The sequence below is a fragment of the Chelonoidis abingdonii genome, chromosome 17 (assembly GCF_003597395.2).
Source record: "Chelonoidis abingdonii isolate Lonesome George chromosome 17, CheloAbing_2.0, whole genome shotgun sequence".
NCBI classification, from domain to species: domain Eukaryota; kingdom Metazoa; phylum Chordata; order Testudines; family Testudinidae; genus Chelonoidis; species Chelonoidis abingdonii.
In genome coordinates, this window is record NC_133785.1 from 4,104,934 (window position 1) to 4,123,370 (window position 18,437).

Below are 18,437 nucleotides of genomic sequence, written 5' to 3' on the forward strand. Positions count from 1 at the left end.
TTCAGAAACGTACGATACCATTTTAAGCACACACAAACTAGGGGAAGTCACTGCATGTGTTGTTCAGGAGAAACAGCTAGGGAAGGTCCTTAATCAACCCTCTCTTGGCTGCTGTCTACTGAGATCTATTAAACATTATTGAGAGTACCTCCAGTTTTTAGGGCTAAGGCAGTTTGGCTGGCCTGCCTTTGTAATGATTCCGTTTTAAAAACGATTGAGGTTGCCACATGGTGTTTAGAAAGCACCACTATCTTAACGTGGTACCTAACTCTCGTTTGGGGGAGAGCCAGTCCTGCAGTCTGTTTAACTAGCACCCTCAGCCCACCTACCTGAGAGGGCAAGATGTTTTGATTAACTCTTTGGAGTGGCAATAGGCAGAAGCAATTCCTGAAAAAAGAGAACTGCACAGCTCACAACTGCAGTTCAAGTGTTATTGCATCTGCTTATTCACATGTCCCATCCACTCCTCTTCCTCTCCTCTTCAGAGTCCTACTTGTGTATAGCCCCCTTGGGTTTAGTGAAAACAGGAACTCAGGTGTTTGGGACTGCATGACCCTTCAATTAACCTCTGTTCTGAACATTCAGTGCTGCAAGAGGATACTTATTTGGCTCCAGACTGGCCCAGCTTTCTAGAAGGTTCCTGCACTTGTGTAATGCTGGGAATGCTGTATCCATAAGGGTGAATTTACAGAGGCAATATAGCCTTAAAAGCTTATTCATCTGTAACTGTAGTTTCTCATTCATCTAATGTACCTCCTCCATAGGACTCTATAGGACATTCTTCAGGGGATCCTGTAAATCATCTTTCTTTATTCACTGGACCTAGGGAACATGGCCAGACACAAAGGCATATTTCCAGCAATGACTAGCATCAAGCAGTATTTTCACAACTATGTAGCACATTGCATGATGGATCATCTCCTAAGCTGGAATGATTTTCAACAACACTGCTGACCAGTGAATGACATGTCCAAGTCTTGACACGGAAAGTTCTTATGCCTGCTGTCAATCACAATCAGTCATTCTTTGCCAGTTTAATAGTACATCCTTCATTGGATTGGATTGTTATTGATCAATGTGGCAAGCAGTGTCAGACTTGGGATGTGAAACTAAAATGGGCTGTGCTAAGCACTAAAGTAAGGTATCATAATTTGAGATACTGCATTTGTTCCCTAGAGTCAGCTGTAGAACACCAGCATACTTCAGACATGGTGAAGTCATTATGTGTGTGAATAATCTAATTAAATACACAGTGTACAGTTCTGCTGAAAATTCAGGAGATGCCCTGAATCCTAATATAAAAAATTAACTCCTAAAAGTGCAATGCAGACTTGTACAACTCCTAACATACCCCATGTTCAATAGCTTATCCAGCTTGCTCATGTCTTGGCTAATTCTCACCACTCCCCTCCACCTGAAGCAGGGATTTAAGAAGGACTGACCCATCACATTTTAAATAAGAACCACTTTGTGCTGTGATTCCATCAGCTCTGATTAACTAAATAGCCCCTCTCTGGGTTAGTACTTGGATGAGACGCTTCTCAGAAACATCTCTGGTGCTGCAGGAAGGAGGTTTGCTCCTTCAGTAAGTTGTACTCTTCTTGTTACACTAGTGCCCCATATGATGCAGTTGGATGTGCTAGAAGACTGAGGAACTGTTGTGTACTGTAGCTAGCTGCTGCATTTCAGCCCAGCACTGACCATACATCAGGCTGGTATTTCAGTGCTTGGAAATGAAGAGTAATAAAAATGTAAGGGAGGATTATGTTCCTACATTTCTTTTTTTTTCAATAACATGGAGGTGAGTGGTGCATAATCTATGCATGTGCGTTCTGGGGTGTGCCAGGCAAAGGCTCTTTAAAGTAGTAGCAATAGGATCAGACAAGTATTTCTCAGACCTGATTCTACTGAATTGAAGGCAGCCAGGCTACCACTAACCCATTCCCAAAAATATTTCCTGTGGATGTGGGGGTGAGCAGGCCTAACTTGTGCACCCCAGAAACTCCAAATGGAGAGAGAAGTCAGTTTGCTGTGAGGGCATTTATTTCTAAAGCTATTACTGGGGCAGTGTGGAAAGCCAGCAGACTCCTTCCAGAAGACAGTTGAAATAAAGAGAACCCTACACCCAGCCTTTGAGAAAATATCATGATCTGGTTCTGCAAGTATTGACTGATTCTTACAAATTCATATTGCAGAGCAATCCATGCAGTGATGTAGGTATGATCCCAAAGAACAGCATCTTAGATGTACTGGGTGTTTGGGTGAGTACTACACTATCAATTTAATATTTGATGCATTTTCTTCTGGAGGACTAAATCCTGCTCTGAAAGGGGCTTGGACCTAATTTAGTGGATTTTTAGAAAATCTGAAACTACTATGATTTCAAACTTTTGTTTGGGGGGAGGAGAGAGTTTTTGGACATCTATACTGGAAAGTCACAAGTAAGAACTTCTAGGCTTTTCCTCTTTGCTGCAACGCAACCATTGGAGCTGATGGTTCCAGTGGCAAAGCTGTGCAGCTGTGTGTCTTGCATGTAAGGGAACCCTTGCATTTGGATGTAAGGTACAAATATCCTTTTCAGTTTGGGAGGGACACCATCAAAACTAGTTCTTGTTCTTTGGACTACTTTCTTGCCGTACCAGGTCTTGAAGTTGTTGAAGAAGCTGTAAAACATCCATGAGCTTTTCTTCCACCAGTGACAGCCTAACTCTCTCAGATTCCAACATCTGTAGCTCCATTTTCAACAATTCAGTTTCCTCCACCTTTTGTTGCAGTTCATCTAGCAATGGGCCTTTCATCTGGACAATGACACAGGAAGTTAAAAGCACTGGAGCTTTTATTCTCTTGCACAATAATCGCAAAGCTAACTTTTCGTCCAATCTGCTAAATGTCAGTTTGCTCCAGAAAACTATTCTGATGGGAAATTCTTCACTTTGTTCTATTGCTACATTTCTTTAAGGCACTGAATAAATAACTGCTAGGAGGTGCATTTGCTCTTCTACTTCATGATATTTCATTCAATATTTGGTGCAACCAGACTACTCAGAAATTGTAACTGTTCTCATTCTGAATTCTGTACTTCAGTCTTTCTTATATCTATATTTTTCAAAGAAGGATAATGCAGAGGGCTCTGCTTCTCTCACAACTATTTTCACACTTTTTTCTACCCCATCCACTATGCATAGAACACAGACTTATAAAATAAAGTAATAAGTAGGTGATTTAGTTAGCAAGTTTCTTGTAAGCATCTTGGGAAAAGTGAGTCTTGGGGAAACTTTTATGACCCTGATGCAGCAAAGCATTTAACCACACGCTTAAATGGGGAGAGATCAGTGGTTTGCAGACCAGCTCAAGAAAGCCCTGTTTGAATAAGGCACTGAAGCAGGCTGAAGGGTAGCCTATGGAAGTACTCATGTGCTTAAAGTTAAGCATGTGATTAAGTGGTTTGTTTGATCAGGACCTTCCTGAGTTACTGCAAAGCCAATCTCTAGGACTGTCCAGTAACCAATAAAACATGGGTCTCCCACATTTCCAGTCAGCATCCTAATTCTCAGGCTATAGAATCAGTTTCTCTCCCAGTCTTTCCAGTTGGAGCTGTTCCACTTTGTAAAAGTAATTAAATATTTTGTGGGCCAGGCCAGAGAGATACAAACTCCGTAGCCAGTCTCCCATATCTCTGGCAAGTGCTGTAGCCACAAGCCTATATATTTTGATGGGACAAAGTCATGTTGAAATATTTTTGACCAGTTCTAATAACCTCTCCTCATTTAAGCACTTGCACAAGTGCTTTGCTGAATAGAGGTGAATTTCTTAAGTATCTGCTTAAGCTGTTTGCTGAATCAGGGTCTTAAATCCTTCCTCACAACTTACTTCTTCCAAGATGTTTACAAGAAACTGTCTAAGTCATCTACTTATTTGTTTCATGTATTTTTCTTATGAGTTAAATGCTCATTTAGTGGCAGGAGGATGTCAAATGTTGGGAGAACCGGGCATGAGGTATCAAAAGCTGGGTTTTGGTGTAGAAGAGAGACAAGGCAGTATTGTGGAGGAAGGGCAACTTAACATTTAACTTACAAAGTTTCATATTTGTAAAGAAATAGGACTTGTGCCTGTCATCACTCTGATCACCTGGGTTGTATGTTGGATCCCTTTTCTCAGCTCTTGCCTGTCAGATGCTACACTGTCTTTGGAACAGGAACTGCATCTTCCCTGCTGGTTGGAAAATGCCAAGATGCTCATGTGACCTAAATCATAGTAACCAGCTCTGTGAATCTCTCTCTCTCTCCCATTTCTGTAAAAACAAGTTCAAATCCCACTTTGGGATATATGTGGAAATAATAGTTCAGAACACAGATTGGTCATTAACTAATTTCATAATATCTTGGGAGGGAGGCAGGGAAAGAGACAGATGAGCATTGGTATCCCCATTTTTCAGATGGGGAAAATGAAATAAGGAGGTTAAATGCCTTGTCTAAAGCCAGCCAGAAAATCCTTATCAGAGCCAGAATTCTGGAGTTCCTAGCGGTCAGCCCCCATGGTCAGCCCACTAGCTAATTCTGCCTCTCAGAGCTCATGTTAGCCCCCTTGTTTGCATCATAAAACTGCCCCACAATATGGACTGTTAGAGAGATCTGCTCATCAGAGGCCCAGGACTAGGAGAGGTAGTGCTGGTCTGGAATGTAGTGCATTGGGCAAGCTATTAAAGTGAGCCTGGAAAGCATCTATTGGAAAAGTGCTTAGATTAAATATTTTAATGTTGACTTTCATGAGCTCTAAGCTCCTTCAATTAATTAAATCAAAATAAACCTCATATCCCATTCATTACTAGACCCAGGCAGAGCACACAACCTTCCTAAATATTATCATTCTTTGCAATTATTTGCTGCAAAGAGAAGTCAAATATATTTATTCTTACTGCATTTATGAACAAAATCCTGTGGGATAAATTTCATGTTTTCTGGTTCTGTTAATCCCTTTTTGTTTTAGCTGTATAGATATCAGAGTTGGAATGGACCTCAGGGGGTCATCTAGTCCAATCCCCTGCTCAAAGCACGACCAATCCCCAGACAGATTTTTACCTTCAGTTCCCTAAATGGCCCCCTCAAGGATTGAGCTCACAACCCTGGATTTAACAGGCCAGTGCTCAAATCACTGAGCTATCCCGCCCTACTGTAACAGGGCCCCTTCTGGGAGGGGAAGCAAGAGAGAGAGAGAGATGTATCAGAGTAACTGTAGGCTTTAAACTAAACAGCTACTTCTTAGATTTTATTTGGCAGAAAATATTATCCAAATCAACGTTTACTAACTGGGCAAAATGTCACTCCTCCCCTCCACTTCCAAGAGCGAACGTGGTCAGAGTGCAGAAGTGAGATAATCCTTGATCCACACAGAATCCTTCTAGAAAGTCATTTAATTTCTATGACACAGCTGAAAAAGTATGTTTTAATTGGCACTTGCTGCAGCATCAGCTGAAAACTAGCTGCCTCCATTAGCCACACATGACCTTTACTTTGTGAGCACCTCCAGCTCCTCCACCCTACAGAACAACATGCAGTTCGGATGACTTAGTCTATATCCTCTGCCAAATAGTGACTTGAGAGTTCCTCAGTGAACACCCATTTTGAAGGAACTAAGCAAATAAACAAATGGTTGTCTGTATATACACCCAACATAATCACCATCACTGGGAGCAGTCAGGCTGAGGCATAATTAATGCTCTCTGAGGTTGTGGGGAGGGAATTGTCTGTTGTGAATTAATCTTATTGCTTCTTTCAGTTAGCAGAGTTCCTCCTTTCCTCTTCTGCACTCCAGATATCCTGCACATCATAGGTGCGTCCCATTACAGAGCCCTGCAAATCTGCAGATACTTACTTTATAGCCACAGATATCTATGGATAATTTTTGCGAATTGGACGTGGATACAAATTTTGTATCCACGCAGAGCTCTAGCAAACACATGAAGCAGAGCTACATTTCCCCCTCACATCAGTACAATGAAAGAGACAATATATAAATGAAAAGGAGGGGGGCGGAGAGGAAAGGCCTTTATCTGCTTAATCAGAGCACTTCTCTTTCTTAAAATGTTTTGGGATGTTTCCCCAATATTCTAGCCCCTCTGATCCTCTTCTCCTGCACCACCTTCCTAATGTGTTGGGCAGCATCTGCTTCTTTCACACACAGCTATTCTGAACCCGAGTCCTAACAGCCCTCTGCGTCAACAACCAATAGGAACCCAATCTGCTGCTTCGAAGAGATTTTTTCAGGGCATCTTATCTTTAGCTACACTGCGTGAAAAACACACATGAACTTGTATGTCCTCTGCTGCCTGCTACTGCAAGGCAGCAGCCCCATGCTGTTCACCTTCAGTCACTGAACAAACCCTTCTGGAAAAAACTCAATCTTTTCTCTGTAGTTTGCATGCCACTTTAATTCTGCCCACCCAGCATTCAGCTGTCCAATGTCATAACCACCTGCTTTAGTTTTTATAGATACTCTGCTCAGAATATCACTGAATATTTCTGCTGTTGTCTCCTTGTCCCAGGCTCGTCTATGGTGCTATTTCTTCTGTACCTCCCAATCTGCTGCTATTATACTAACTTTCCCAAGACAGTTCTTACCTCTTGATGCTCTATCACCTCCTACTATGAAATAGATGCTAGTTTCCCTTCATCCCCTAGTCTGTTTTGTTTACATCTAAGATGCCTATAGTTGCTTTTGGTGCTTTACTGTTCCTCCAGCAGTTGAAGATGGTGCCTCAATGTAGGTTGAAAAAGTTCTCTAAGGTAGTTTGTGTAACATAGGCTACATCTATCATCTTCTCTCACCCCATTTGTTGCAAATTAGATGATGACGACTATAATAAAGTATAGATATAGATATGGAGGAAGGATGATCAACTTTTAAGGCTCTGGACTGGGACTCTGGGTTCCAGTTCCAGCTTTGTTATAGACTTTCTGGTTGGCTGTGAGCATGTCGCTTAACCTGTCTCATCTGTGAAATGGGGATAATACTTCTTTACCTCATGAGGTAAAATTCATTACTGCTTATGGGGTGCTCACATACTAACATGATGAGTGCAACAGAAAAACCCAAACACAAAACCAGGATATAGAGATTTGATAAATATGTTTGGCACTTTAGTTTCTTACTAGAACTCCTTTCTTTCTATGTTCATCATTGTTTGGTAGAGAATCTGCTAGTGAATTGTCCCTATTTGAAAACTGTGGACCAGTCTCAAAAGTGGGGGCTCATTTCCATCTGTGTGTACTAAAAAAAAAGAGAGAGAGAGAGAGAGAGAGAAGCACATGCAGACATAACTAAATGTGCAAACTTGTGCTTGGAAATATTCTTGCATGATTACCTATTTGCACACAAGGGCGCATTTTTGACAGGTGTAAATTAATTCTCTACTTTTTGATTAATCTGGCCTTGCAAAGCTGAGGCATTTGTTCAGAGCACAAAGCTTTGTAAAGTGCCAATATAGCTTTAGAATTTTCTCATGTTTTCCTCAATCTATCATCTAGGCCTGACACCTTCATTAACTTGTCCTCAGTAGATGGTACTTAGACTTTTCAGTTATTGAGAATTGGAGCTCACTATAAAATGAATCAAAATTAGCTCCTCTTTAATCTTCTGTTTTTTGTAATCTTAGATTGGATCAATGATTGGTCCATATGTGCAGCTCTTGCTCTTCACCTGCCTGCTGATGTTGTTTATGTCATCTTTCAGAATTGTTTTTGTAAATCTAAATAACAGAGCCTGTTGCTAGCTTCCCCAACACACCATGGAAAGTGACAGCTTGTTCTCAGTGATTTCTTTATTAAACCAGGCAATGCATTTAATTTGGTGAGAGGGTATTAAGAGTTTTTTCCTGCACACTTTTTGTGGATTTTGAAAGTTCAGGTGAGCATTCACTTTTTCAAAACTGATCTTTGATCCTTTCAAGATCACTGTCTCTTATTGCCAAAGAGCTTTGTAGCAGCAGTAGCTCCAAGCTAACCCACCAACTAAAATGATGCGTTCATACCAGCGATATACAGTACAATAGATTAATTGTAAATAATCTAGGCTGTAATGGACTGTAATCTGGAATGTAATGACAAAGGCAAATTGATTCACAAATATTGATTTTAAAATTTGTGGTTATGCTACAATCAATGTGAAGTTTATCTCTCTTTTTTTGGTATGATTTTTAGGAAAAGCTGATATTTTTATTCTGGAATTCTAGAATAACTACTGAAAATTTATAATGGGCCTTTTCTGAGCAAGTTACACAGAACTCGTATCCATCAGCAGAGGTTATAAATCAGGCAACAGGACATTCCTAGCTTTGCAAAAGGAAGATGAATACATCTAGAAGTGTGAGTCGAAGGCAAGGAAAAGAGGTAAACGGGGCCACCATCAGTAAGAACAGAGTGCATTTAGCTTTTTACGTGGTTGGTGTTTAAGCAGCACAGAAGCAAAGCGTTCCATTAACCTAGGTAATATTACAGGGATACATTGTCATAGAACCTAGTGTACTGACAGTATTCAATCACCAGTACACTGTGCCAGGTGCAAGTATGTCTTCCTTTCATTTTCCACACTTTTTCCCTAAGCAAATTTCATTGTGTGTTGCGGGGGAGGGGGTAGGAGGGGAGAGCATGTCCTTGAAACAGAAATCTTGATAAAGCCACTGAGTGGCAACATGCAGAAAAGTTGAAGATTAAGCTATGAATTTAAACAGACCTTAGTGATTAATAAAATCATTCCAAAAACACTAAAGTCCACAAACTTCTTTTGAGCAAAGGAGTATAAAACACCCAGTTTTTGATTGTGAAGCAGATGAAACTTTGAAACGAATTAGGCTAAAACAATGTGAGGTGATAACATTTTTATAGTATTCACAATTTCTGGCATAGAAACAAATAAATTGCCATACCCAATCGTGCAAGTTTTAAGGCACTTTATGAGCACATTTTCTCCTTCTTCCCTCCCCCCACCCCCTTCAGCTGTACCAAGGTACAGTCAAACCTGCCATAACGCACCCTGCCATAACGCAAAATCGCATATAACGCGATCGCAGGTTGGCTCCCATTTAAGGTACAGTATCATACAGTATGATACTGTACCAATGGTCCCCAACACCATGGCAGGGAAGAGAAGCTGCGGCCCGCACCTGCTGGGGACAGAGAATTCCGAGGCTGCTGGCGCCAGTGCTCTCTGTCTCCGGCAGGCGGGGAGCCGCGGCTCCTCTTGAAGCTGGAGGGAAGCCGCGGCCCCGCACCTGCCGGGGACAGAGAGCACCAGCGCCCGCAGCCCCGGAGTTCTCTGTCCCCAGCAGGCGGGGGGCCACAGCTCCTCTCCCCTGCTAGGCACTAGGCACCAGGGGCACTAGGCAGTGCACCTCAATGCACCGCTTTGGGGACCACCTGATTTGAAACCCCGCTATATCGCGACCCCACATTTGTAGCGATGGGATTTTTTGGACCCCAAAGGTCGCGTTATAGTGGGGTTTCACTGTATTATATGGTACTTACTTGCTCCTCTTTTGTACAGGTGACTATCTGGGCCATGTTCTGTATTCATTACTTTTAAATACCTCTATCAGGAAAAGACTGGTGGCATTTACACAGATGAGTAGCTGAGGTTTTGTGCATTTAAATAAGATTAGGTGAAGATACTGAGACAGCATGTGTTTTTGGAACCTTGAAGTTATGTCCGCACTAGAAATTAAGGTAACCCCAGCCCCCTAAGGCTGAGGTTGAGATTTTCCTTCTGTCAGTGAGCTGCAAGATTTAACGTAAGTTGAGCACCTGCAACTGAGCCAACTGGAGGTGCATTTAAAAAGGTTATTCTGGGGGACCGGTTAGAAGATTGGTAATAGGATATGTGAAGCCTTTCACCCAGTGCTGAGATACCACAGGGGAGCCTTGTATTTTCTGCGCCTACTCTCTGCACTCTGTTCTCCAGGGCTATCAGTCCTGCGCCTTTTCCAGCTATTAAATCCACATGGATATCGGACAGAATTTTAAACACATAATTTTGTGAAAATAGCCTGTGTTGCACAGTATAGTCCTTCAGATCCATGGACATTCATGCAATAGTCATATTGGAAGTGCTGTTGCCATGCAAAGCTAGGATGTGGCCCCACTCCTGAAGTGATGACACTGTGGTGAGGCATCAACAAGGTTGAACGCTAACAGAAATTAGCTGAAAATACAAAACATGAGTATTTAAAATATTTATGAAAAGAATCCTGTGTGTACATAAAATAATGTAAACCTCGCACTTGTTACCTCCTTCATGTTTGTTTCTAGTTTTTTCACTTCATTCCCTTTCATCTCAAGCTGTTCAGTTAACATGGTGATTCTCTCTGCTAGCTCCATAGTGCCATTCTCATGGTCATCATTATTGGCACTCCCAAAATAAGATATCAGTTTCTTCACCATTTTGTCATCACATCTATATTTGAAAAAGAAAAGTTAGCGAAACCTCGCAGCCAAGATCAATCTGCTTAAGAGCTATGACCAACTTTCTCATAAATTCAAATTCGTGACTTTGACCTATAGAGTTCTTTATGGTTTGGGTCCCTATGATGCTGGTTTCCCATCTCCTCTTAGCTGACAGCTGAGATCAGCTGAGGTGCCGGAACTAACAGCTTCTACATTTGTACAGCTGGAAAGAGACTGGGGGCAGACTGGAAAGCCTATTCGCTCATGGCTTTACTGGAAGAAGGATTATGATGGAAAAGATCTTTTCTGGAGCATAGGGGGAGATTTCCCAGAAGGAATTCTAATCCATAATGATTGTTTATGCAATAAAGACTTATGTGACATGTTGGGGTATGGGTGTTGAGAACGATTTCCCTCTGGCATGTGGACCTCTTTTTACTTTCTTCTCTAGCATTGAGTAAAGTTTAGACACATGCACATACCTTCCCCCTCCACTCCCCAATGCCTCACTTTCCTCTCTGACTCCTGCTAGGATCGGGTGGGTATATTACACCCAGTCTGTGTCGTGTGACTGGAGGATTTGTTTCTGTGAAATAGTTTTAAGGCTTCTTACTAAAGCCACAATACTTCTGAAATCTTTAAATCATGTGATACAATTTGCAATGGGACAACCAAAGCCTAAACACTAATCTCCATGAAACATACCCACTTCCACAACAGGGAACCCTGTCCAGAAGTTTCTTCAATTCAGCCACCTGGGATTGCTGGTCCCCAATCCATTTCTCCTCCTCTTCATCTGAGGCAGCCTGGCCCTCCACAGAACGGAACATCTGATCTTCCACTGGGGAAAAGAACAGCCACTTAGCTGGAGCTAAAGCTTGGTCATGCTCATCACCTTTTGGATACTTAATTCTCAACTCCACCTATTTAGGGGAAAGTGAATCACTTAAGTATGTTAGATTTTAAAGAGGGAAATGGCATATTCACATAACAGCATAAAAATACTCCCATAGCTTTTTAGCAGCATCTGAGATAAAATTAGTGGTTCTAAGATTTGATCCACTGCAAACAAATATTTCGTAGACGGCATCAACAATAGTTTAGTTCTGAGCATTAATCCCTGAATTTACATCAGTTTAAATCAATTTAAACGTGGTCTTTAATTTTTAATTGTTTTAATAAAGTGCAGTGTCAGGTCATTAAAATGCACAGTTTCAGTAGTTAGCAATTGTTGTTTACAGTGTTGTTGTTGTCGCCACGTTGGTCCCAGGATATTAGACAGGGTGGGTGAAATTATATCTTTTATTAGCCCAAATTCTGGTGTGAAAGAGACAAGCATCTGAGCTGTGTAGCTTGAAAGCTTGTCTCTTTTGCTAACAAAAGTTGGGCCAATAAAAGATATGAGCTCACACACCTTATCCCACAAAGTCAGCAAATCAAACCATCTACAAACAATCGATAAAGCTTATTTCTTCACAAATATAAAGTTTTTAAACCTTATACAATATTTCAAGTACAGTGTATGTGCACATTTAGTTATCCTCTGTTCAGGAACTTAGTGTTTTCAGTGTAAGGTATTAGCTTTGTGTATATGAACAAGTGATGGTGCCCTCTAGAGGCAGGCATAAAAAGAAGATATGAGATCTGCACTTCAACCAGCTAAAGGCTTGAGCTCAAGCGGTAGAAGTTTGTGTTTTAGGAAATGAAGAACCAGAGTTCTAATCTTAGCTACTTCTGTGTCTACTTGTGTGGGGAAGAATGGGAGATTTATATAATTGTCTGCAGACTTGAATTTTATTTCAGTTGGCATCCAAACTGTGCTGTAGGCTGCTGCCTATGTATTTGTTACAATAAACTACAATGTTCACGCAGTCCAGGAAATAAAATTCAGCCATCCTCAAGATACAGACCTCTTCTGCTCAAGTTTAAAGAACAATATCCATTAGCTGGCGCTAGTGGTAGGGTTTATTATGTAATCCCTTTGCCTCACCCTCTATTGGCAGAAGGGCTGTAATCACAAACCTTTGGGTAGGTCTGATGTATTGTATTCTATCCATTAGAGGGCAGTGTTGTTGCAAATACGTATAGGCCAATACATTCATCTTTTACCTGGCTACAAGCCTAAATGATACGATACCAGCTGTTCCGTCAGGTATATTTTCTATAATTAAAAAAGGCAACCTGGTTTCTAGTTATTTTTTTACAAATCTGGACAGTGGCATACTAATCCAATTTGCCTTCAAATGAAGTTCTATTTACCTAATTTGATGGGTTATCACAATCAATAATTCATCTGCTGAGCAGGAATAAACCTTAGTTCCCACCAATATTACATAGAGTGTCTGTATATTTTATATTGCAATGCTTAATACTATGCAAGTTAACTTCCTAGAACTGCTTTTCCTTCAGAACTTTTCCCACTGCCAAAACAAAGAATTCCTTTCAGATCTTCAATCTGTGATACATTATTAGTACACATTTTTGCATAATCACTTACATCATCTTGCTAATGGAGTGCAACAGAAAAGGGATCCAGGTTACAGTGGTTGAGGGGATAGCAGAATTGTTGATGAGCCACTGGTGTTACAGAACAACATTAATTCCTTTTAAGATTTGCAGACGGTCATGTTTGTTCTAGTCAGTGTCACATATGCCATGTGCGATACACAGATTAGCTCTTTACAAATGGGGGGGAAAGACACAAACTTTCAGCAGCCCTAATGCCTGCACATTTGAACCACTATTTATTACTTCTTCCATGCATGGAAATGCCACTTTCTCTAAATGAATATGTCCACTTACACATCCACTACTGTCATCACAATAGAATGACATAGCAGACACTACTTTTTACTTGTCCTTTACTGCCTATGGTTATTAGGACTGGAAACCAGAGAGACAAGTGAAATCTCTTTCATGGTGCTCCGAACAGCCATATAAATTGCATAAGACAAATATTCTTAGGCTTGTTAAATCTAATTCTCTAATCACATGTTGTTCAACAATAGTTACACATACTCTTCTGCAATAAGAAATTAAAATTTATAAAAGACCTACAAAAACAAATGCATGAAATCATATTACCTGCCAACCCTAGAGCTGTGTGAAGCTGACTAATTTTGTTTGTGCAACTTTCCAGTTTCATTCTGAGTGATTTTTGTCACTCCTGTCTTTCAACACTCAAATTGGTCTTTACTGGAGAAAATATCTATTTTCATATTGTAAAGGTGTGAATATGGTTTTTTGTTGTGTCGTTCTTGATAGGAAAGACATTTAAACTAGAAATATACATTATTTTAGCTTGGAAATGAGGCCTGTCTTTGCATTACAAATGTGTCTACCTTAGCAAAATGTTGTGTGAAAATAGGCTCATTTTTTAGTTTCTAACAATGTGGGAAATTTTGAAATTTCAAGTATTTTGCACTAGAATATTTTGCAAATCTCTGGTCAGCTCTTCATCTAGGATTTCCGGATTTTAAAATAGCACATGTAAAAACTGGGTGGTTGTGAATGTGTACAGATCTTAGATCCATTAGTAAAAATCTTTTCACTTATGCAGCTGTGTTCCCATGGGAGACCTGAGGATTTACACCCTCTCTCAGCTCACCCCCGCCCCATCATAAACAGCCTATGTAAAGGCCATCATCTTTTCAGCAGAGAATTGAATGGGACACCACTTACAGACTTTTAAGTGCCTCCCTTCAGTCTTTTTGAGAAGACGTTGATCAATGCATGGTCTGAACTACCCATCTCCTGAGTGCAGTTGAACAACTTGTCTAAGGCTACATACGCACTTTAGCTTATGCTGGTATAAGTTACCTCACTTGGGTGTGAATAAGCCACCCCTCTGAGCAACATAAGTTACACTGACCTAAGCGCCGGTGTGGACAATGCTGGGTTGGCGGGAGAGCTTCTCCTACTGACATAGCAACCGCTGCTCATGGGGGCTGGAGTTAAGTCAATAGGAAGGTTCTCTCCCGTTGATTTAGAACGTCTGCACTGGCAGCGCTACAGCGGCAAAGCTGCACTGCTGTAAAGCTCTGCAGTGCCACTATAATCTAAGTCTCTCATATGGTAGTACAGAGTCACTACCACACAGCAATCAGATCAGGTCTATGCTAGCCGTTTTGTTGTATTCAACTCAAATTAAAAGTACAGAAATGCCTTTAGAAAATCATGCTAGATGCACTTCTTATTCCCACTCCCCTAGAGACACTCATACGCACAGCTGCACTCTAGTAGAACAAAATACCTGCTCATTTTTTATAATGAAGGACCCCGGTGACGACTCTCTCTGTCTCTGGAGGGCATTATTGTATCACACATCCAGGCATACACTTCAGACCTCAAATTTAGCTGTTCACCTCCAAATCTCTTCTCAATGGATTTCTTCTGTAGCACAGTTTCTTGCCCATGGTTAATTCCTAAGCAGCCTGACATTTGTCTTCATTTGGCTGTAGATGTGTCCAACACCAGTAAGAGAAATTCAGGCTCTAAGTTTGCAGTTGCTGTCTACTTGGCATATAAACCATTACCAGGATGAAGGATCTTAGGATAATAAGACAGCTTTCTTAAATGGCTCTCATCATTACAGCATGTAAACGAGCCAACAAAATTGTCATCCCGTCCAGAATCCCAATAATTCTTTCCTCTGTAGAAGTCCAGTGCTATTCTGGGTAAATATTAACTAGCACCAGTCTTGGGAAACCTAATGGCTTTACGAGACTTTCAAACCATAGTACATGCAATTCCCAGGGGAAATTGCAGGAAAACAGCATGTTTATAGCAGTAGTTAGCATTACATGCTCTAAGCCAGTCGGATCATTCAAAATTACATAGGGGATAAGGTTGTTTTCAAAGAGCCTGTGTGGAATATTAACTGTGACTTGACGTTCTTGGGTATTATTCACACAGCAGCTAAGACCGCTTACTAATGAGCAAGAAAAAAAAGTCACTCTGGTCCAGTGAATTCTAGGAAACAGGTGATTCTTTCGAGTGTTAGTTACAAGTGACATGTTCAGGTTTTTAATAAACATAAGACATTTTTTGAGGGGAAGCTGACTTTTTGTTTAAGGTTTCAAAATTCATTAGAATTAGTCTGTGGCTTTGATTGTTCAAAATCTTTAAGCAAATATTAGTTTGTCTGCTGAGAATCTGACACATCATTGAGGAAATAAAATAACTAGGGATTCTGCACTTATAAGGATTCTCTATACCATTCTCTGACATCCCTGCTCCCCCAGTGGGTGAGCTTCGATCCAGTTGCACAGCAGATAAACAGTGTCTTCCATCCAGTAGTGCTGCTCCTTCTTTTTGCTTTGTGCTGCCTCTTGAAGGAAGCTGAAGGTTCAGAACCTCTGACCTGGAGAAGAAAATGCGAAAGAAGGTAGACTTTTAGTAAACTTCCAGTAAACTGGATGAATGTGCCCAGCAGAGGCTGCTTCGCCCCATTAACCGTTCTGCTAAAATGAAATTGTTCAGATATGCTTCGGAAGCACAGGAGCATCTGCATTCAATGCCTATTAAACACAGCCCTTGAGGGTAGTTTTAAAAGACTTTATTAAGAATCAGAGGAAGATGGAATTAAACTATTCTTGGACTTGGGTGTTAATAATTAAACATACATTACTTACAGTTTTTTGTTAAAATTCAAGATGTCTGTAAAACATGTGCGGACACAGTCTACTTTGGCCATAAAATCTGCCTTCTCAACTGACACTGATTATGTGCTTGATTTTTCCAGTATGGGCCCCTACTCAGGGCAGCAAATCCTGCATTTGGACACTTACATTGGTGCTTAGGTTTATAAATGTCAATTTTACATGCTTAAGCACTGAGCCAAAGTTGAAATTCACCCCACTGAGCAGAGTTGGTGCAAGGCTTTTCAGGGAACTTAACCCCCACTTAAGCTTTTAAAGTCAGCGCAACGCAAGGATTTAAGTATCTCTAGGCCTTTGTGAGGGGTCCTCTGCACTGGGATGACTGAATGAAGTGTCATATTAACAGTAATACTTAGCACTGCTATTGCTTTTCACAGGTTTAAATCACAAACACAGATAAATGAGATCTCATAATACCCACTTAAGGCAGGTGTTACCCCCATTTTATACATGGGGACACTGAAGCAGAGAGATTGAGTCTTGCCCTAGACCATGCTGCAAGGCCAGTGGCAGAATTAGAGTCAGACTTTAGTACATTGGGTAGCTAACCTGGAGCTCAGTCAACCTGAACAGAGGGGTTTGGGAAAATGCCTACCAGTGGTATACATTCTACTCCTTTCAGGTAACAAATATGAAGAGCTGTCAGAGACTGAAGTCAAAGGAGGTGCTAGAACAGAGTGACAAATTAAAGAGCAGGAAGTCACAATTCAGAAGGTACTTAATGAAGTGTCTGAACTGTTAACAATCTCATTAAAATGAGCTGTTATCCTGAAGGGATGGAAGGTCACAAATGTTGTACCTCTTCGTTTTTAAAAGCATTGGTATGAACCTGATGTAAGATAAAATGGCTGAAACCATACCCTGAAATGGAATTATAAAACATCTAGATGGTTAGATGTAGCGGGGCATAACCAACATAACTTCTGCAAAAGAAAATCATGCTTCACTAATCTGTTTGAATTCTTTAAGCATTTCAACAAAATAAAAAGGTAAAGGAAAACCAGTTGATATAACTTGCTTAGACTTTTTCAAAAATCCTTTGACTAAGTAAAGTGCTATTGTGGATTAGATATTGGCTAGAGAAGATTGAGGAACTTTAGACAAAACTAGGACAATAGGCAGCATGATGGTGGATTACATTCATTGTTGACAAATGCAAGATAATATACATTAGCATTAATACTTTAAAGTATTGGTATATATTGCTGGGTTCCAAATATATATAATCACTCAGGAAAGAGAGCTGGGGGTCATTGTGGACAGCAAAATGAAAACTTCTGGCCCATATGATGCTGTGATTACCTCCCTGCCCCAAAAAATGTTACAATGTGGGGTTGAAATACTGAAAATATTGTAATACCAGGTGTAAATCAGTGGTAACACACTATTCCAATGGTGAGGGCAATTTAGTTCTGGCCACCTGCATCCAAAAGGATGTAGCAGCAGTGGAATGATTAGATGCAATTGTAAAGACTGGGTTTTACTGTAGAGAGGAAATGAATAAGAGGGGACATGACAAAGTTGTGTAGAATAGTGAATGGTCTGGAGAAGATAATTTAGGCACTCCTATTTACCATCTAAAATAATACAAGAGCAAAAAATACATGTAAGGAAACTTCCCCTATAGGCTGATTATCCCATAATTCTCCTCTTGAAGGTTTCTTGCATGTTCCTTTGAAGCGTCTGATATTGGCCACTTTGTGAGACAGGATATGGAACTATATGGACTGTCAGTGTGATCCATTTTGGCAATTTCTATGTTCCAATGACTATACCGCTTCTTTGCTGCTCATGTTCAAGAATTAGATTCCCATAGCTTTACTTAAATATATATATAGATAGATTTAATATTTTTCATTAGGACGTTTTCTAACTTAAATCATTCATTTCTGCTGTTGTGCACTTTACCTGTTGAGAGATGGTTCACAGCTCACAAGAATTCTTATTTAAATGTATATGAAAGCAAACCAAATCCAGGAGTTTTACTTAATAAACCTCTTCAAATACGTCTGGGGAATTGATTTTGTTCCATGCAAGCTGGAATATTCTTTGCACTTAATGCACTCTCTTAAACATATATCAAAAGAAAATGAGAGTAAAACACTTAGAAAATTGGTCCTATTAAAACAGTTTTGTAACATGATCTTTTCATACAAGACTTTCAAACACTTCCCACAGTTATATGCATATACTCAAGTGTTAGAAATAAAACTCTATATACAGTAATGCAAAGGCTGGTGCCAGGTTAAAAAGATAAGTATCATGTAGCACTTTTGTTTAATCTAACACAGCTGCTGTCAGTTTCTAAGAAATTGCATCAGTTCTGGCTCCTTGTGTGTGTGCA

The 18,437-nt window shown here is 40.4% G+C and overlaps 1 protein-coding gene and 1 long non-coding RNA gene across 7 annotated transcripts in view; one reads left to right on the forward strand and one right to left on the reverse strand.

Moving 5' to 3' along the window:
- Positions 1-18,437, forward strand: part of LOC142047878 (uncharacterized) — a 159,798-nt gene that overhangs the window by 105,852 nt on the left and 35,509 nt on the right. The gene's annotated exons all lie outside the window — the stretch shown is intronic.
- Positions 1-18,437, reverse strand: part of EFCC1 (EF-hand and coiled-coil domain containing 1) — a 93,674-nt gene that overhangs the window by 3,382 nt on the left and 71,855 nt on the right. Inside the window, exons 3-6 of the mRNA XM_032805650.2 lie at positions 15,650-15,795; positions 11,139-11,274; positions 10,278-10,443; positions 2,640-2,798 (exon numbers count right to left, since the gene is read on the reverse strand). Of these exons, the coding sequence (XP_032661541.1) occupies positions 2,640-2,798; positions 10,278-10,443; positions 11,139-11,274; positions 15,650-15,795 (607 nt within the window). The remainder of the gene's footprint in view (positions 1-2,639; positions 2,799-10,277; positions 10,444-11,138; positions 11,275-15,649; positions 15,796-18,437) is intronic.